This window comes from Rhipicephalus sanguineus, chromosome 1 (assembly GCF_013339695.2).
Source record: "Rhipicephalus sanguineus isolate Rsan-2018 chromosome 1, BIME_Rsan_1.4, whole genome shotgun sequence".
In the NCBI taxonomy this organism is placed as follows: domain Eukaryota; kingdom Metazoa; phylum Arthropoda; class Arachnida; order Ixodida; family Ixodidae; genus Rhipicephalus; species Rhipicephalus sanguineus.
In genome coordinates, this window is record NC_051176.1 from 275,252,438 (window position 1) to 275,273,852 (window position 21,415).

Here is a 21,415-nt window from a genome sequence, read left to right on the forward strand (position 1 = left end):
AATGTAGTGCTCACCTAAGCAAATCTAGTGTGACTACTGTAAAACTGGCATTAGGACATAGCAGACATGGTCTGCTTTCTGCATTGAAAGTGGTGGTAACTGAGGCATGTTTTTCATTAGTATTTTGCTTAGTCATGTGATTGTAGTAAAAGTAGGAGTTGTAGTATATTGGTAGTAAATAGTTTTTAATGGGGCCATGCAAGCGTCTTGAAAGGGGTTAATTGATCCCACTGCCCTAGTTTATGAGTAATGCTGTTTGTAAGTAATAATCGTCTGCTTGTACAGCTTTTTCCAAAACAAGTGGTCATCGATAGGTGATTGTTAGGTCATGCTAGACTTTCTAGTACTAGTCATGACTGATTGGTGCCATTTGAAGAGCAAGCAGAGCGGCTAATAAAATAATAACAATAATAACAATTAAATAGGTCCAAATTCAACGTCTGGCTCTGGGACTTCCTCCTGTATATTCCGTTATGTAATTAACAACCTTATATATAATATTTTGTGAACGTTGTGGGAAAAGTTAACATAGCAAGCACAGTGGTTAGCGTGCTTATCTAGATTCTTATCGTATCTTACCATATCTAGATGAAATCTTCAAGGCAAAACTAGAACGGCAGCATGGTACATCATCCTTATGCCAGTAACATCTCACTCTGTGAAATATCAAGACTCGCAGCTCCCAGCTTCATAGACATTACCAAAGAAGGAGGGATACTATAGTGTTGATGGAAGCAGTTTTCGGCTTAAGTGCTGCATGGCTCCTTTAAAGTTTTAAAGAACCCATTTTACTGCCTGTTGCGCTAAAGATTTCTTGAGAAATGTAGCGTACGCAAGCCTGTCAGCTATGTAAAATTAAGCAGGTCAACGGCTTCAGTATTTTAGATGCTTGTGCCAGTTAAAGCAGCCAGATTGGGGGCTTTTATGGTGAGAGACAGCAGCAAAGCTTAATGACCTGCTTGCATCCTTGAGAGATATTGCAGACCAATTTTATTATTATTATTATTATTATTATTATTATTATTATTGTATGAAAAGGGAGGCTCACTACTACAGCCGTGTCATTTGTTGCACTAAAGTTGACAGCAGTTAGGCTATTAAGTAAAATGTTAATTAATTTAATTGAAATGTAAACTTTTTTGGTTGTCACTCATTACTTTAAATTATTTTTTGCCAGTTAAGCTTCATATTTAATAACTTGACTTCTGTATTAAATGTAAGTCTTTTTGTATCGCTAGACTTTGTGTGGTCATTGTCGGTAAAAAAAAAAAATTGTGATGTATTGTGCACTCACCCTTGAAAGTTCGTGCTGTGCGATGGCATTGCCTGTGCAAGCTTGAGTTAATGCTGCTTTTTTATGCATCAATTTGCTGAACTTCATTTTTCTGTAGCATTGAAATGGCATTGTGCTGCTTACCTAAGCAAGAGATAGTGGCTGGCTTACCTATAGTCTTTGTGGAACTATGAACTGGTTTTAAGTTTTGCTGTTGTAAGCATTTTGTTTGGCATTTTGTCGCGGAGAGCAAAGGCCCACTGCAATGCTTCCCCCACTGTGCCTGGCTTTCATCCTAAATGAGGATGCCTTGTGTGAGATTATAAGGAACTTGCATGCCATCTGTATTGTTGAAGGTTCCTCTGCTTCCCTGGCATTCCTCATGGAAATTTGTAACCCTGGCTTTGTTTGCCCCCCTCCCCCAGGCTACCTTCCCCAAGCAAAACATTCAAAACTTGATCTCCTTCCAAAAATCCTGTATAGCCAACCCCATGGTTCTATTTTGTAAGTAAGGTTGTTGTCTCTGCCCGACATTCTTTCTCTGAGCTTCATAGTAAAGCCTTGTTCATCTGGCACCTTCACCATCTCCTCAATATCGACAGCTCTGAAACAAATGGAAAAAAAGTTTGCATTCTCCCCTGGGCATTCAGATTTCCTTGTTTAATTAGCCTACACGAATTCTTGTGTGCTGTCCTTAGATAATGGTATTACACATCAATTTTTCTAGAAGCTACCGAAGGACATTATGTCAATCAACTAGGACAATTTTTCGCTTGGTAGTGTAGGAAGAGAAGCTGCAAAATGACTCTGTGGTTCTTTCATACACCACTTACACCCCAAATTTTGGATTTTGCACTGTATATAACAGATGAAAATGAATAAATCTTGCATACTCTCACTTAGAGCACACCCAGTACCCCTGCACTGGAAGAGTTGCATTAAGGTTTGCCACATTAACAATATTTTGCATTCTACCCTTCTCACATATGCACCAAAACATCAATGAAGACAAAAATTAGTTTCCTGCTACATTAGGCCTCAAGTTTTGTTACTTTGCCTTTCTCAGCATACACTCACTTTCAGTGAATTTTTTTTCTGGGTTAGGAGGTGTTCTTTGTGGATTTTTGTTACAAATGAACGTTTTTTTTTATTTATTTATAGTTGTGTTGGTGCTTAGGAGCAAACTGTGCTGTCTTCAGTGGGCAATTAAGGGGTCATAGTTGAGTAACATGTCAGTATAATTAGCCAAAACAAAATCATCAGCTGTTGACATTGCCCCTTGTTCCCAGTGTGCATGTTGTTAAAACTGCATGGGTGGATAGTAGTTGTATGTCTGATAAACAAGGCTTGACTTGGCTCTTTCTTTGCTAGCACAATGCTTTGTATCCAACTTGTGTGGCGCGTAACATTTTTTTTTTTGCATTGATTGATGCTACGAATCATGCCCAGCTTACATTCATAGCTATAATTTTTTTTTTGCTTTATCATTTCTTTCACTTTGAACCACATTGCCTTTGTGCTTACTCGTAAGCGCCATGCATTTTTACAATGCACCTTTAAACCAATGCATGTTTTAACTCAAGGGTGCCGATTCTAATAATAGAATTATTATTATTATTATTATTATTATTATTATTATTGCATGTCATTTCACTACTTTGCAAATTCGTAGAATAAAAATTTCTATCCATATTGAAAAGATTAATGTATAAACATTGTGTTCACAGATGAAGCATGTAGTAGTATCTAAATTTATTGTTTGTCTGTATCGATTGCATGGTGGACTGGACTGTACATCTCTCAAAAGCCTATTCTAGTCTCCAGGTTGTGTGAAAAGCCACATTGAATAATGTAACTTGTGTGTACAAGATCTGTGAACTAAATTTGGTTACACCTTTGCTCTTGGCTTAGGAACTACTATTATTATTCGAGCAGTGGGAGAAATTGCATTGGTTGGCTGAAAGATGGTCAGAAGTATAGTTTGTGTGACTCTTGCAGCTCGGCACCTGAACTGAGCTCACTGTGGAACCCATCACTGCGCAAGACATTGTCACACCCAGCTGCAGCGCACAAGTGTACACGGGGCAGTGTGTCAGTGGTGGACAGTGGCACGTCAAAGTCCATGCGGCAGCGTGATAAAAAGCTAGTGCGGCCCGCCGAGGCAGAAGATCGCAAAGCACCGCAACACAGCCCGGGCAAAGGCAAACGCACCTTTCTCGAGGGCTTCCGCAACACACTGCGGCCCAAGGCAGCTGCCAAGCCCGAGGCCGCCCTCTGCTTCAGCCACAGCTTGGACTCGGCCAGTCGGGCAGCAGCAACACTCGAGCCCACGGCCGATGGCCGTCGCTGGTCTGAGACGGTAAGGGCACCCCTCGAGGCCCCACTGGCCACTAGTGCCGCTCAGGACTGATGTGCCACGCCTGTAGATATGTACAGAGAGCTGCAAGGTGATAACTGTGAAAAGTGTGCCCAACTTACCATGCATGGTTGTTTGTGTCGCCAATGCTCTGTGCAGAAGCACCCATGCAGGATGCTGCATGCGTGCGGCTACTCACAGCATTGTTAACCCGAGTCTGAATGTTGTACATAGGTGTAAATGACAGTCAATGTGTATCATTGGCACAAGACGTCCGGCAGGCTGTAGGTAGGCCTAGCTGTTGTTTGACTCACATCGGTGTTGTCCAACGCAAGTGCTGCCCTGTGTCGGGGTGCGCTCACCTGGGTTGGCCGACTGCAGGTCCCTCCAAGAACAAGGAAAAATGCTCAGCTTCCCTGAAATGCTCCATGCTAGTTGGGAGTTTGTTCGTTCTGGCTGTTGTGCTCTGCATTGTCGCACCAGTTGTTTCCTCTCTTGCTCTCCTGATCAAGTCTCCAGGACCTGTGCTTGAACGATGAGTTGTAAACTAGCAATTCAGCCAAATTGATATGGTGGAAGATGAGACTACATGAAAACACAGTACCTTGACAAGCAGGGCTGCGGCCAGTGTTTCCCGGCCAGCCGTGATCCTTTCCTCTCCAGTCTTTCGAAGGTGGTTTTGAGCAGGTGGCTTGGCTGCAGTACTTCTGCGACTGGGCAGGAGAGATGCATAATATTTTACACTGGCAGGAGAATGGCTTGTTTGTATAGTGTGAAATATGAGCTGTACATTATGTGAGTCTACTTCAAAGACCCGTGCAGAATGGAAGAAGCAAGGGATGTATAAAGTACTAGTCAGTATTTATGGCTAAATGATTTTATAATAAACTTGTTCACTTGCATGTTGTTTGTGTGTTATACCACGTGATCCTCCTGTACTAACTATGCAAGTGCATTTCCTGGAGGATGTGCCACAAACAGGTAAGTGAACCTTGCATGCAGCTACATCACACTCACTGTGAACCAGTAATGGCAACAGCCAGGAGCAAGTATGTGTTTGCTTCCTAATGCTTCTAACCACTCACACTTGAAGCATTGAGATTTATTTTCTCGAAGGCTCTTGATCAGAAGACTTCACATCTGCACATGAAATATCCGTTTTCTATCATTGTTGCACTGATTCTTTATTTGATCGGTTGTGCATATCGCAGGGTAGTATTTAATGCTAGGTTAGTTCAATCTTGATGTTTCGTTTGTATTGGCAGTGTCTTGAACTGAGCAGCTAAGTGCATGTAATCCGAATGAAGGGGTGATGAGACTTGTCAAGGTGCCTTTTGCAGCATTCATCTTTTTCACCTTGTATGTAGTCATGCATGCTTAGGAAGGTACCTCTCCTACAAGGACATCCAAGATGTGCCTGTATCAGAAGTAATACCATTACAGTAATGTGTCTCTTGCATTTGTTGTTCCAGGCACTATTTATTAAATAGCTTCTTTTGTCACAAATTTTTTAGATAATGTTTCTCTCTGGCATATTGTGCCTCTAACGCCACAGTATTTGCACTGCTGCTACTGCTGCTATGACCTTTAGCAGTTGGATAGATATTAAGAGCACCCCCTTTTAAATTCGGTGGTGGCTAATATACCAGTAGGTTTGTTCCTGTACTTTCTTTATTTTAATATCTATGGTTCATGTTAATATTGACCACAGAAGGTTGTTGTGCTAGTACAGGCTTTTAATTCTGTGTATTCCTCGTCTAGACACCACTAACTGTATTTTACTATTCTCCTCTGCAGATTCATTTTTATTCCATTGCCTCCCTGTCATTGATCGTTCTAGCCCCCATAGTGATTAGGCCACACCCATAGGCGTGCGCAGGGTTCCCCTTCAGGGAGGGGGGGGTTGTCGCACCCCCCCCCCCCACTTATGTCAATGTGTGGCGCTGACAATGCGCCCCCCCCCCCCGAGTCGCAGTGCCCCCCTCCCTATTATGTCAATGTGTGGGTTTGACTTTGCGCCCCCCCCCCTTACAAGGCGTAGCCAAGGGGGGGGTTGGGGGGTTCAAACCCCCCCCCCCCGAAATTTTTCAATTTTGCTTGCGTATATATACACGCACACATACAAACGCACGCACGAACATACGTAAAGTATGGTTGAACCCCCCCCCCGAAAAAAATTTCTGGCTACGCCCCTGCCCCCTTATGTGAATAGGGGGGCGGCAGACCCCCCTGTGCGCATGCCTATGGCCACACCAACCAGTTTCCTAACCGTAATAATTTTTGCTGAAAAGGAAGTTAGCATGTATTTGAGGATAGGGTAAAAGTTTAAAGGACGCTTCAGAATTAACTTCTGAAACAAAAAGCACTATTTTCGACAAAGCGGGCTTGATCTGCTTTTACAGCGTAGCTGTGTATGGCTAGGGGTCTGCATTTTTTCACGTAGGCAAGGGGCTAGTTCCTCAGGCTCTCCGAGGGGACGGTAGTCATTCGTGCTGGACGCGCTCTGCCAGGACGTGAGCGGGCCTCGGGACAACAGCAAACTATAAAATGATAAAAAAGGTCCTAGGGCCTTCATATTACGATATGTTAGACAGCTTATTAGCCTCTGCAAAAATATCTTCCCAGCTTATGTGTTTTGAAGTAAGCCGACTTTAAGGGCATCAGTGTAAGCTTGGTCTTTGTAAGCTGGCTTGCCCAACATCGGGTGTTGCAGCAAAGCCTACTTGTAAACAAAAATGTTGGCGCCAGCAGGTGGCAAACACCAATGAAGATTGTTCATGAAACGCCACGCGCTTGCGGCAAGCCAGACAAGACAATGCATGTCTCAAAGCGGAGAATACGGTCCTGTAGGTGGCCTTTGCAAGCAAACATCACTTAACATGCACCTCTATGGTGGTGCCGTCGATGTGTCGCGGTAGAGACTGCATGGTGGTTTGAAAGTTGATAGGCACATTCATAACCTGGTCTCGGTGTTCTTTCTCTTCACAGAGTGAAATGGCTCACACTTTTTCCATTGTGTTACTTTCAGGATTAAATTTCGCTTTCATACAAATTTCTCGGTCGCAGGTTTCCATAGAACTCATTTGGATATCAGAATTGTCTGTTGCTTCTAATTTCTGGCATGGTTTCAAATTTTCACATGTTGCAGCATCAGGGTTACATGCCGAGTTTTACCTAGGATTAAGAAGCGTTTGCACAGATGACCGTAATTTGCTCCACAGTAGGTTACCATGCGTTTTGTTTCGCTCCTATGCTCCAGCTTTCACACACACCTACAATCTTTGCGCATCTCTGCTGCATTTGTGCTCCGCTAGGTCTGATACAACCAGAGTTGCATTCACCATATAACAATGTTACTGTTGTCATACACTTCGAAAACTACATTGCGAGCATGGCAGCTCCCTGCATGTGTTTGGTCTTGAGATGCTAGTGATTGTCGAAGTACAGCGACTCTGAGCAGAGGTTGAGTTACTGAGCACTGGGCATTAAGAGATGCTGTAGTGGTCAGGACTCCAGACTTCAGCCTTGCAAAAAAGAATAGAAAAAATTTGGCCGCGTATCAGCGTGCTTCGCTGCCAATGTCGTCGAATGACGATAGTCTTCTGCCATTTATGTTTTGCCTTTCCTCAGACAGCACCTCCTCTATGGTGAATCGGCCGCATCTGGCTGGCATTGATAAAATAGAGGAGGCGCTGCGTGAGATATGGACGCCATCTGGCAGTGGCGTCGGGAAACAAGCTTGTGCAGAACCCAGGGCCACTGCCAGGTGGCAGCACCGTGTCGTTGGCAGAAGGCTTTTTCGTGCATAGCGTCGCATTTTCAGCGCAGCCTAAGAAACACTGGCAGAGGGCTTTTTTCGTGCATAGCGTCGCATTTTCAGTGTAGCTAAGAAACACTAGGGTATTTAGAATTACGTATCTGTGTACTTTCTTGTAAAGGAACACACCACCTAATACTTAGGTATTGATGTTGCGCCTCAGATATGCTTAATATTTGCTTTTTTGATCGACAGTGTTCACATGTATGAACGCAGCTATTAGTTCACGATGGCTGGGCGTTCAGCAAGTGCTTAAACTTTGGCCGGGTGGCTGAATCATGTGACAGACAGACCAAAATGTCTGCGTTCAAGTATCCCAAGAAAGACTATCGTCTTTAAAACGTGTAGCAGGACTTTATTACGTGAGCGAACTGCCACTGATCTACTTCTTGCCTTCCTGCATCCATGGTCAGGCCAGCGCCTGACCCAAGTTTGAGGCTACACTGATCCGTGGTTCTTCAATGTGCTCGCAACAATAGGTCTGTTATGCGGCCTTTGCAAAAGGGATTGGTTCCCATGACTTCATGCCCTACGAGAAACATCATGACCTCTGCACCACAGCAGGCATGTGTAGTAAAGAGAAAATTAAATAAAAATTAATCAGCTGTTTTAGCAAGCCATCAATGCCATGATAAGCTGTTTGGTAAGCAAACCGAAACAAAGGACTGTGACAACACCAACTTGAAGCTTCTTCACGGCTCACTGTGGCACGAATTTTGATGCCGTTTGCTCGGGTCTGAAATGTTTAATTTTCATCAGTCCATTTACATCCTTGGAACTTGTACCAAGCCACACTGACCCAAATACAGAAGCAAAGCGAGAAAGCAACACAGACAAGCATTGCATCGCGCATGTCTTTGTCTCCCTTCTATTAGAACTGGAACACAGCTTAATTTCGTCTCATAATAATGAACCTCTGTTACCGACCAGTCATAGGCGTAGGTCTATGGCTACGCATGCTTTTTGGCGATAACGGTGACCGAGGATCCTTGATGTTGCGTTAGAAAAACACTGTTTGCTTCCCACCTTTAGTTACCCCCGGAAATTGCAGGCCGTTGTGAGAAGCTGCCATCTCTTCATTTTCATCTTTGCATCCATAATGGAGCTTGTTACCGCCTATGGCGATAAGTGTGCGACGTGGTGTTTGGTACTGACGCCGGCGGTGACAGTAACTAAAAGTGCATAGCAGGCGTTAGGCGATGTACAAAAGTTCTTAGTGATGTTAGGTCAGTGGCTTGCTGAAGAACGTCGCAGAAATAGCTTATTTTGTAAATAATTTACATAGAGAACGCCTAACCTGTCGAGGTGCTCATGTGCCTCGGGATTAGTGGTCGGGGAGGAAAGAGTACCTGCGCTCTGTGCAGAGTTTCGATCCGCAATAGCCATTCTCGCAGCATTTACTTCGGCTTTATCCTAACTGTTACGAATTGTTACCGTTCTTTTTTTTTTTTTTTTTTTTTTTTGCCAAGACTTTGCTAAACACTGCGATCAGCATACAGCACTCGCACTCTGTCGTGAGGTCTCATTAGATCCTTTTACAGTATGCATACATCCAATGCTACTGTGTGTTTGACCGCCGTTCTCGGTATCTCGGAAAGTGTTAGCTGGGCTCGTTCAGTGTATGCTGCCCCATTCGCGTGAAGCGAATGAATGCGCAGAAGCAGGCTTCTCCTCACGAGATCGCACTTTGTGGAGAAGCCAGCTTGGATGTGCGCTATACGCTTCGCTGGGAGTGCGTCGCCAGAGCTCATAAAGGGGAGCGCGAATTACCAAATTTCTGCATCATCAGAAAGAAACGTCCAATGCTTTGCAAAGTGAAGTGCACCATACATCTGCGCAGCTGTTACCACTAGCGCCGGGTCCCGAATGAAAAACTGGATAATTACATATGACACTATCATGGGCGCCCGGAGGAAGGGGCAAAGCTCGTTCCAGGCTGTTACCAGGGGGAGGGGGGTAGGTGTGGAAGGACGAGCCGACAAACGCAGCGTAGCGAAGGAAAGAGCGAAACGAGAAAACGCGTGTAAAGGTGCGAACACACTGGCGGCGCGGCACTCTCCCGCGCGCCGCTCACCGTTCGCTCGTCGCAACACCTTCTAGACTCGACGCCGCTTTTCTGTCGCCCCCGGTGCGTCAAAGTTTTTCTCCCGCTGACCCAATCGCTCCGGGACCTATTTTAACCGCTGCCGCACAAGTAAACCACCAATCAGCGCCTGCTTTTTCTCCTCTTCCTTATCACAAGGGCTGTTTAGAGGATGTTGGCTGTCGTCATAGCAACCAGACTGTTCTCACCCAGCCCACCCCTCTCTGTCTTTCGGGGAGAAATCGCGAGCCGGCTCTCGCGTCCAGCGTGCCGCTGCTTGCCGCGCGGAGGTGCCGACGGGCGGGACGCCGCCCCGGCATGCATTCCGCCAATGCATGTACTATCGGCGTCAAATGAAACGCGAACAGCGGAGCGCGTGCCACAAGCATCAGCGACAGTATAGTGCACGCCGTCCAGTCATCACGATTGAAAGGCGCGCACATCCGGTGTGACAGCACTGCGCGATTCCCCTATAGTGAAATATTTTTGCTTCTGTTCTAGTTCTGATATTTGAAAGAAAAAAATAAAATATATAATCGAACAAAAAAGCGAAACGGCCAAAAGCGCCTTTATCACCATATCAGAACTAGGACAGGAGTGAAAAATCGCACAATAAGGGGATCGCACGGTGCTGCCAAACCGGATGTGCGCGCTGAACGTTTACTAATGCTTGGGCCACGCGCTCCGCTGTTCGTGTTTCATTTGACGCCGACAGTCTTAACTCCGCTAGCGTTCTCAGTGACTCGTGCACAACTGCTACGCTGCAAGTAAGTTTCGACCTCTTAGGGGCCCTTTAACAATTGAAGGCAAACGACATACCTTTCTTTGCTATCAGGCATACAGAATAGAGCTCAGTATTCGTTTCAATAAAGAAAACCACAGAACAAGCATCAAAACCGCATGATGGATGATAAGGCGCCTGTGAACAATGAGAACACCATTCCATGCGTTCCCGGTAAAAATTAGGTTGCAGCTGCTTTGCACTTCACACGAGGGCTTCGAATGACGTCAAACGGCGCTTCCTTCTCCCCGCATGTGTTTCCCGCTTTCATATATAAAAGGAAGACCCGTCTCGCAACTCATTCAGTTCATTCTAAGACAGTTATGGGTAGACCACGGAAATTAAAGGCACCAGAACACCATGAATACTATGCTTGACGAAAGGAACAAATGGTGTCTTGCTGAAAATGGTCGCGGAACCAATCACGGTCTATCACAGCGACCACAAAGCCATTATCACTACCACTGCTCTAAAGTAATAAAGCACAATAACCCCATTAGCATAGCATGTGTGGTATTTGATACAGCTTTGCTGGACATTCATGCTCGCAGGGCTGGATGGCGGCGATTTTTTTTTTCTGTCTTATTTCCGTTTTCTATAGCAGTGAGTATAAATGCAGTTTAGTTCCGCTTCAGCGCGTCCAGTCGCTCGAGGTTTTGCAAACCAGAAAGTAGATGAAGGAAGAGCAGCTTTTCAAGCTGCTTAAATGGTCCCTCACCAGCTTTGCGCACTGAAAACAACAAGCGCGGCGTGTAGATGACCTAGTACCAATCGTGTGTGCGAAGTAGGTAGCGACTGCGTAGCGCGAATACGGTCGAAATATCAGAGCAACGGGCATAGACGTATCTACAGGGTGGGGGTGGCAAGGGGGGTGCTAGCACACCTACTGAGAAAAGTTTCGGGGACAGAGCCCCCTCCCCACCAATCACATTGGCAGCGGCTACTTATAGCAGTGGGCGAGATGGATACATATGTGCATAATAGATACTTTCAGTATAACGATGTTGAGCTGTTTTTGCGTGTATATAACTCTCTGTGAACTCATCGTTGCTGACAGAGAGGTAGAGAGAGAAATAAACATTATTAGGAACAGACACAATCCTTTGCAGGTGGGCAGCCTTCTTAGTCCAGAAAACCGTGGACGCTGATCATCTATCTCCCTGGTGGGGCAGGTAGATGAAGTTACGGTGCAAACTTGAAAGCTGGGCTTCTCAATGTGCTCGACTACTGCCTTGTTACAAGCCGCCGCGACCGGTGCAGGCTACCATATGATAAGCAAGGTGAAGCAGGTTAATCGAAGACTAAGGTGGGAATCTTTTGTAGCGTTAGCTACACTTGCCTAGCCGGAGCCGATTTCGCGTGGAGGGTCATGAGCCGTGCTGCGCATGCGCGAGGATCAGTGATGTCACACAGCTGGGTCACCGGAACTGGCATCTCACGCGCTCTCCGACACCGCCGCGCGCGGCTCGCCGCTGCTGGTCTGCGCGTTCGGGAGGAGTGGCGTCGTAGGCGCGGCGCAGACTCCGCCACCGCCGCACGCGGCTCGCCGCTGCTGCTTTGCGCCGCATTCGAGAGGAGTGACGTCGTAGCCAGAGACACAGTGGCGCCGGCGCGCGCGCAGCTATTCGCCTTCGCTGTGCAGTCGCCGTCTGACACTGCGCTGGGGCCGCTTGATAGCGCCTCTGACTGGCGTTTGCAGGTGGGTACCGCCATGGAGAAGGAGAGCGCAAATGCTGCTCGACGGCGCAGAAGAGCCGAGAAGCTTATCTCATCGGATCCCGAAGTAGTTGCCTGGCAAGTAGCGGTTCAGCGTACGAAGAATGAACAGAAGAAGGCTAATAATGCTAGACAATCTGGAAAGCTAAGAATAATCAGCTGAACCTTTGCTAACGCTACGTATATCCTGGCATAGCCGAGCTAAGCCACTTCAGATTTTTTTTTAGTTCTCCTGGCTAGGCACAACTAAAATACTCGACACTTCTGAACACTGATCAATTCACAGCAGCTTGGTAATAGAGCAGTGGCGATACTAATCGTTTTCAAAGAAAGAAACTAAATTTCCTGAAAAAAGAGCGTTTGATCGGGCTATAAAACGTTTACTGGTTCCCGCCCGTATTTGCGTCACCGATTACGTAAATTTTAGGCCAGGCAGAACAAAATAAAATCATGACAGATTGTTGTAATGTTATAGAGCCCCAGCTGAGCGATAGCCTCCTCTGCAATGCTCGAGCGCAAGACACGAAAACGTGGAATAGGCAGCCCGCACCGCACTACAGAGCGTGGTCATGACACACGGGGGACAATCGTCACAGCTTAATCGTAGAACAAATTTTATTACATAATTACGTTATTGCTTCGTTCAAGTAAAACTTTGCCTGACTTGTTAGTTTCCCAGTCTGCAGACGACAATGACCACTGTCGTAAGTGGGGAGGGGGGGGGGCTTCGCTCTCTAACATTTCTCATTGGGGGGGCTAGCGCCCCCCTTGCCCCCCCCCCCCCCGGTAGATACTCCTATGCCCACTCTACTATTATTCATCATTCTGCGGAGAAGCGAGATAACCGCTACTCATCTGTAAGGCATTATGTGCACTTAGTTGATGCTGTGGCTAATGGCGATGAATAATTATGGCTGAGCCCTTTGTAATGGGTGGGAAGCTTTAAATCACCCACTCGTTACGCAATTCGCATTGTGTGACGCCTGGTTGTTATTTTACTCTTCTACCACGCTATATTACGTCTGTTAACGTGACTCCTTGCCCGACATGGCGCCTGTATAGGGTCTTTTTGCGAAGGAGTACAAGCACCGGCGTGGCGCTTGTGGTAGAATACTCGTCTGCCTCGCAAAGGGCCTGAATTCAAATTCCGTTCGATCCTGGATATATTTTTCTCATTGCGCGCGATAGCGCTTACGGACACCGGCGGCGGCGGACAACTACGCCACCAAAATCGGCTGTTTATATGATCTCATAACAGCTTTCACTGTAAAATAATAATAATAATAATAACGCGCTAGCAACATTATCATGACTAGCGGAGCTAAGAATGATAAAAAAAACTTGGAGGATGCTTGAGCTTCGCCTTCAAGAGTAGAACGCGATAGCGTAATCGGGCCTCGTGCGCATCGCCTTTTGCTAGCCTAGCTTCGGTTCTCAGTGCATGCCTCAACCGTGCCGCAAGGAAACAAACGACTGTGCGCGTGACATTGGCCGTTTCAACGTATCCTAGAATGCCTACCGCGCAGCCACCTACATTACTTTTCCCTCTAACACTTTTCCAAGTAACCACCGAATGACTTCATTGAAAGGGCGTATTGCCTCACGAATCGACTGGCGCAAGAATTTTTAGAATCGCTCATGTACAAGCGGAGTTACAGGGATCTGTTGCACGCTTCAAGCGCTTTTCTCTCTCTCGCAGGGAGGGGGGGAAGGAGGGGTCAAGAAACTACGTCTGTTCGTCAACGCGCGTCATGATCTTGATCGCTTTATTTTCTTTATATTCTTCAATAATAATAATAATAATAATAATAATAATAATAATAATAATAATAATAGTTGGGGTTTAACGTCTCAAAACCACAATATGATTATGAGGGACGCCGTAGTGGAGGGCGCCGGAAATTTCGACCACCTAGGGTTCTTTAGCGTGCACCTAATACTAAGTATACATGGGCCTCAAGCATTTTCGCCTCCATCGAAAGTGCGGCCGCCGCTGCTCTTTGTTTTCTTCGAGGGCGCGGCTATACTTTCAGTGCGATCGCGAGCGCACGCGCGGGCATGTAGTGGCATCCTGCGGCGGCCGCGGCAACTATGCAGCTCAGGAAGCTGAAATCAGCCAATGGCCATGGAGTTCGGGTTTATGGTACGGTCATTTGGGCTTATGGCATCATTTTTCGAGAGAAGAGGGAACGATTTCTGGCTGACTTTGAGAACGAATTGTCAATTCCAGGCCGCGTGCTGCGCTATAATGTTTGGCTCGCGTGTTCTCAGGAGCCTCGACTACCGATCGGCAGTGTTTTTCGAGCATGCTGAAAAAGTGTTGCAGGGCCCTTTTAAAAAACGAAATTATTAGTTAAACGCTTTTAGAAAATTACGAAATTTAATTTAATTTATTAATGTCAAACTGCACTGGTGAGAAGGCTGCTATCGACTTAATTATATTCATGCATAAAGTTGTGGGGTTAAGACATAAAAAGTGTTTCTTGTATATTCTATAACATATGCAACACGCATGTGTATGGTTGTGTATATACGTAAAAGACCGACTGTGGTGTTTCTATTATGTTCTTGTTAAAAACTGCGGTGTTCCGCCGCGGCGGTGTAGCGGTGCTCGGCTGCTGACCCGAAGGTCGCGGTTTCGATCCCGGCCGCGGCGGTCGCATTTCGATGACGGCGAAATGGTAGAGGCTCGAGCATTGTGCGATGTCCGCGCACATTAAAGAACACCAGATGGTCTAAATTTCCGGAGCCCTCCGCTACGGCGTACCTAGTAATCATATCTTGGTTTTGGTACGTTAAACCCCATATATTAGTATTATATTAAAACTGCTCTGCCGTTGCGCTAAGTCCTTTCAAGCTGTGTGCAGCTTCTTCCTTGATCCCAGGCTTGCAAATCAAATTCTCCCTTTCTCTTTCTCTCTCTCTCTATATATATATAGGTAAGTTCGCGTTCCTTGGATTCAGTAATAAATATGAAGTGCAGGCGCACGTCCAAAAACAACAAAGTTACATTTATTCTCGACGTTTCGACCGGGGACCGCTATTTTTCAAGCGGCCATGAAAAAGACCGGTCCCCGGTCGAAACGTCGAGAATAAATGTAAGCCTGCACTTCTTATATATATATATATATATATATATATATATATATATATATATGTATATATATATATATATATATATATATATATATATATATATATATATATATATATATATATATATATATGTGTGTGTGTGTGTGTGTGTGTGTGTGTGTGTGTGTGTGTGTGTGTGTGTGTGTGTGTGTGTGTGTCGGACAGAGTGAGGGCGCGCGGACGGATCCAGAAAGCGGACGCGGATTATCCGCAAAAGCGGAAAACCCGCGGCGGTTTGCCCAGATCGCTCCCGGACCGATTTTCTCCGCGCGAAAAAGTAGGCCGCTTTGGCCGCAGCCAATCAGGACCCTATACTCTGTTCCAGAAGTTCCGTGCAGCACTGTGGAAGCTACAGGCCTTCTCAACCAATCAGGAGGACGAGCACATCTAAGTGTATCCTTCCGCGCCCTGTCGTCTGCTAGCGGCGAGCGCTGCAGCGAAAGCGGCAAGAGCGTCTCGGGACACAGTGCAACTGCGCAGTGAGATGAGCTGTAATTGTGAAAGCGGTTAAATATTCTCCTCGGCACCGTGAAAGCGTGCGTCTTCGAGATACTTGCACGTAGACGTTTGAGGGATAGAGTTCAGTGGCTCATGTTTCGGTGGAAAGCGCCGCACTAGCCAAAGTGATTATGCACCACGCTTCATCAGATTTCGTATACGCATGCCTATGGGCATGCGAAGTGCCGCTTCGCTCCCTTGTCGTAAAAGCTGATCCGGGAACGATATCGCACAGGTGAACCAGGCGCCGCCATTTTGACTAAGGAGTGACCAAATCTGCCTCCGCGGACTAATCACAACCCAAGACTGGGTCTTCCGCGGCGCTGTGGACGCTCGGGCTGTGCGGACTACTCATAAAAGTTTAGACAGTGTCGTACCATTCCTTCGTACTTTATAAGTAAAAACATAACACATACGAGCCACAACAGCGTTATTTCTTTCGTCATTCGCAAGTTATAACACGTACAAGCAAGAACTTTTTCTTCAGTATCATGGAGCCACAAAAATTGTTTTATACAGAAAATGCGACAAAATCGTCATACAAATCACAGCTACAACACGCAGAGAAGCCTTCAAGTAAAAATCCTCCGACGAGACCGCTTGCAAAAGTCATGAGGACAAACAACGGGCTACGTACATGGGGCACTACATCTCGCTTCGCAACAACCTGCGCTCGAGGGTCGTGTAGCCTTGGCTCTGCTGCACGGAACTTCTGGAACAGAGTATAGAGACGCGCGCGCAGTAGCCACCCTACCAGTACCAACCACTGCGTAGTGCCGCAAGATGGCGACTCGTCCACTGTCGATTGGTGGTACAGCGTTCATTGGTGGATTGGCCCTCCCCCGCGGCAGAGCGGGCAGAAGGCAACGCGACAACTGGCAAGAACGGGTGATTAGATCCTGGTGGAAGTATTCGCCACTTTCGGGTGGGGGTATCAATGGGAACCAACGCGCAGGGGTTAATTTGTTTCTCCCTTCGGTATCTGCTGGGATAATGCATTTGTTTGTACACTAACTTATGCCTCCGTTTGTAGTAGGCGCGTTGCTTATAAATGTACCGTGCTTGTAATCAGCTAAGCCATTTTAAAAATACTGCTTTAGTGTTAACTTGCGAGGCTCTGACTAACGTTTGAAGCTTGAAAAACAGCACGTAGACGAAAACGTCCTCTATTTTCGGAAAAAGACGTAATTACATTCCCATTCCATTCCTCCGAGCGTTGTCCCCATTCCATTCCGGGGTCGCGAAAATGTGGAATGATTCCGGAGTCATTCCAATTCAGAAGTGGTAACTCCGCAACATTGGTGGGAAGCATTTAACCACACACTCTTTGCGCTATTAGCATTGTGTGATGACTGGTTGTTATTTTACTCTTCTGCCACGCTATATTACATATGTTAACGCGATTCCTTGCCCGACATAACACCTGTGTAGAGTATTTTTGCGATGGAGTTATAAGCACCAGCGTGACACTGTGGTGGAAGACCCGACTGCCACGCAGAGGGCCCGGATCCTAGAAATTTGTTTCTCATCTATTTTTTTCTTACACCACGCGATAGCGGTCACGTACACCGGCGGCCGCGGACAACTATAAAGCCAAAATCGGCTGTTGTGATCTCATAACAGCTTTCGCTGTAATAAACTTCAGCGCCGACAATGCCCTCTCCACTTTGGCCAGCTTGACAGGCGCTGATGTAATCAGGGTTCTTCCCAGAGGACCGGAGCCAGCCAGAGTCCCGGGGAGATGTCGCGGAGAGGAGCCCGGAGCTGTTAACAGTAACGTTTATTACATTATTTTACAGGTAGCGTGTTGCTACATGATGGGGTTAGCATCATGGAAGCTCTCGAGCTTCTGGGAGCTTCTCGGAGCTTGTGAGAGCTTGAGAGAACTTGTGAGAGCTTGTCGGGAGCGCATCGGCGCTCGCATTTTATGTCCTGGCCTTCCCAGGGTTCCCTGTAGGAAAAAACAATGGAGGCCAGGACAGTCCAATGAAAATTTCCATCTTCACCTCCGCCCCCAAAAGGGGAAGGTGAAGGTCAAACCCACGAAAGGAGAAAGAGGCACGTCCAGTTCGTCCTATGGCGAGGGAAAAACACTGCCCACCGCGCACTACACGGCACAGCACGAAGACGTTGAGTCTTACGTGGAAGTCAATTTCGTAGTCTGTTGCAATGATGGGTATGCGGCGCCAGGCAGACCACGAATTGTGGAAACAGCGGCACCAAGGCGCCACGGAGAACGTGGGAAATGCATCCGCAAACGGTTCCCAGACGCTGGGCTCTTTGTCCGGGGCACCTTGACGACAAAGCAAGCCGCCTCGACGGCCAACAACTCTTCCTAATCTGTCAGTCGGTCAGGCGTGCCCAAAGGGTTTTACGAGGGGCGCAGACAACCTGAGATAATTAGACGAACGACTTTCGTGTTGTCGCCGCTCTTGATGCATCTCTGGAACCGCTGACCCGGAAGAAATCAGGGTAGTCTTAGCCGCAACGTCTCATGCGTCAAAGCGGCGCCAAGCCAGGCAGGCCGATCATAACAGCGCGCAAAAGTCCACTTGCGTTAATATAAACATCTCTGGTTGCCACTGTTCTCGTTTTTCGCACAATTTCAACATATCTTTGCTTTGGATTTCCTGTCTGAGGTACGCGCTAATACTATACCCTGAGATATGCTCACAGATGCGAAGTATCTTATGGCGGAGTTCAATCCGGTGGTGGTGTGCGGCGTGACCACCCTTACTGCGCATGCGCATACCCTCTCCCCTCCCCCTCTGCACTTTTCTCTCTCCTCCCCCCTGCATGAGCTCAGTTGTTCCGTATTGCGAAATTTTCCCGTGAACCGAAAAACGATTGAAAAAATTTCGGTTTCACTCCGGAACGAAATAATAAATAACGTTTCGGTTACGTTTTCGTTCCGGTCAAAAATATCGTATTTTTCGTTTTTCGTTTTCGGTTTTCGTTTCGTTCCGACACTCTGTAAGAAATGCATTCGCATTTAAAATTGAGCCATTGGTGCAAGTATTTATGGATTAACAAACATGGCGCCAAATTAGGTCATGAGGGCTCAATGGTTGGGAAATGAGAAAAATGTCTTCTTTATTCCTGCTCCTCACTAGAGTACACAAAATGTGATCCAGCGTCTTATTTGTCAGTGTGATACTCATTGAAACAGCTTCGGTACGGCGTCCCGAAAACGGCGCTTACCCGCCTCAGCTCACCCGCCTCGGCGTCACCCATGACTTCAGTGAAGCTTCGTCTTCTTTCTGGCTCTCAGCTCCGCAAACATGCCACAATTTTGGTGTCAATCGCAGTGGAGATCATTGAAGAAGTATTCCCCCAATTAAGAATGAGCAACTTTGGTTTCATTTCCGAGGTGCTTTATAGGGGAAATGTCCGGAAGGGTTAAATCCGCTTCGGCGTGCGCGCTTCCTTGACTGCAGTTTTGAGAAACAGATAACTTTTTATAATGAGCGCAAGTCATAAATCAGCCGAAAATAACAAAGTGTTAGTGTATTAATCTAAAGGGGCGCTAAAGCCAATTAAAGTAAAGTGAATGTCAATGAAATGACCAGAAACAGCTAAGCCATCAATATTATCGAGAATAAAGCTTTAGTAAGCGAGATATTGATGTTTGTCAAGGACACGACTTCAGTCTCTACCGGGATGTAATTCTTGTTTCATGGTTTTAGGAATATGTGTGGGCTATTTATCGGTATACCACATAGCTCCATTTTCTCTGTCGCTTCGGAATTCGAAATATCTTGGTTAAACCAAGTGTAAACCAGCACCGTTGTATTTAAACCGCATCGCTTAAGTACGGCACCTTCATACCCTGTCAGCGCGCAGCAGTGAACATTCGTTGAGAGCATGTGTGATGGCTCTAAATATCGCTTGGTGCATGGTAGTTTTTGTTTTTAGAAAAAGTGGCATGATATACTTTGCAGATTTCGCGCATTTTTTAATGGCGCCCTAAAATATGAAACCACGAGAGGTAACTTCATGGAAAGAATTCACTTCGATATTTGTGTGGACGCTGTAGAACTACTCGATGTTTTTCAGTCTAACCAACACTTTAACAAATAGCATGACGCCAAGGTGCTGGAGACTGCACCGAATCAGGTCTTATGGTGATATGTGCATTTTCTAATAGGTAATTAAATAAAGTAATTAAATATTTATTTATTCTACACTCAGTTCAGCTTGCTAGCGAGTTCATTAAGAGCATGCACTCTTTACCCAGCAGGAAGCTGATGCACCAGTTATATATTGGTCGCAAGCATTGTTAAAATATTACTGTTTCATCATTGTTAACGGAAAACGTCACATTGAACATCCCCTAAAAAATTGTAGTACTTTAAAAATGAAGTGGAGCCGTTTAAGGTAAGAAAACTGTTCACATTTCCTTATAAGCTTAATATCCGTGGTTGATTCCTTGCCACCTCGCTGCATATAAATGGCAAAAATAAGTCTTGTACGTGTTCACAATGAACTGATGGGCCAACCGCGCGGTTGTCTCGACGTTCCACGTACTCAGTATACCTCCAGGTGTTCCCGTGTTCTTTACTGATTCTTCTCCTCAAAGGATTTCGTTCATCGTCTACTGGAACCATAGGCGTGCGCAGGGTTCTCCATTAGGGGGGTGGAAGGCAAGTTTGACCGCAGCCCCCCCCCCCCCTTTGGTCGAGACCGAAAGAGAGCAAGCTCCGCAATGCATGCAAAAATGAAAACAGAGCGATGACACGCTTCTCACAAAGGCTTTCCATTGCACCGCACCTTTCCGAGGTAAAAGTGGGAAGTAAACAGTTCTTTGAATCTAACATATAGGGGTCGTTGGTAGCCGTAGTGATAAAAAAAGAACATGCGTAGCCACAACCCTGCGAATTAAAGAAATGACGCGAAGTTCCACTGAGCAGAGGTACGAGGCAGAATTGGCGCTCCCTTTTAGATGATTAGAGGTGGCGGCCTCCCCCCCTCCCCCCTTTCACCAGTGCGCACGCCCATGACTGGAATAGAAGAAATCTGTACCAATGGAAGGCGCCTATCGTTTATCGAGCGCGCTATATATTCGGTTACAACCTAAGAAAAAACGTAAGCTCCGCCCACAACCATGGCGCGATTTTCTTCACTTGAGAAAGACAGCCGTGCTATCTGCAGGGTTTCCTCTCGAACCTCAAGTGCGTCTTCTCGGCTAATGTAAATACTATGCATATTAAGAGTTAAGGTTCGTCGTTATTACCTGAAACATTACGTTTGGCTGAGCAGCGATGTCAGAATCGCTGACGAAATTTATCAGGACGCTTAAGTTTCCGACCTAAAACCAGTGGCACAAACGTGCCGCTGGTATGGGAAAGTCAACTATCTGAAACGTTCACAAGCGCTTGACGTCACCAAAATGAGTAAGCGCCATTGGATGGAGCATTTACGCGAATTGTCTCCGTGGGAGGGACAGCGATGGCTGTGGGCGGAGGTGACATTATTTCTTCAGTTGTAGCCGCGCATAGCAAACCAGGCAAGTGCGCGGGATGCTTTTCAGCTGCAACATTTTAGCACAGCGCTGAGATTGATTCGCTCACACTGACTTGAAACGCCGGTTTGTAATCATGCCAGTAGAGAAGCTGTATCAAGCCCCGATTTGCACGAGTTCTTGCATGTGTGGGCTTCCTCATGCTATTGACTCAGTATGGCCATATCCTCGAGACCCATAGATATTATGGGCGCAATCGAACAGCGGAGCGTTAGTCCGTGACCGTGCATTTATT

At 46.3% G+C, this 21,415-nt stretch overlaps 1 protein-coding gene across 3 annotated transcripts in view; it reads left to right on the top strand.

Annotated features, from left to right (window-relative positions):
• LOC119379003 (triple functional domain protein) overlaps nt 1-4,531 on the top strand; it is a 271,997-nt gene extending 267,466 nt beyond the window's left edge. For 2 of the 3 annotated variants that reach the window (XM_037648129.2, XM_049411836.1), the window contains exon 50: nt 3,272-4,531. In XM_037648129.2, the coding sequence (XP_037504057.1) occupies nt 3,272-3,683 (412 nt within the window). In that variant the 3' untranslated portion in view covers nt 3,684-4,531. Of the gene's footprint in view, nt 1-1,698; nt 1,778-3,271 lie in introns of all 3 variants that reach the window. The other variant, XM_049411837.1, reaches the window with a different exon arrangement.
• The last annotated feature ends 16,884 nt before the right edge of the window (nt 4,532-21,415 follow it).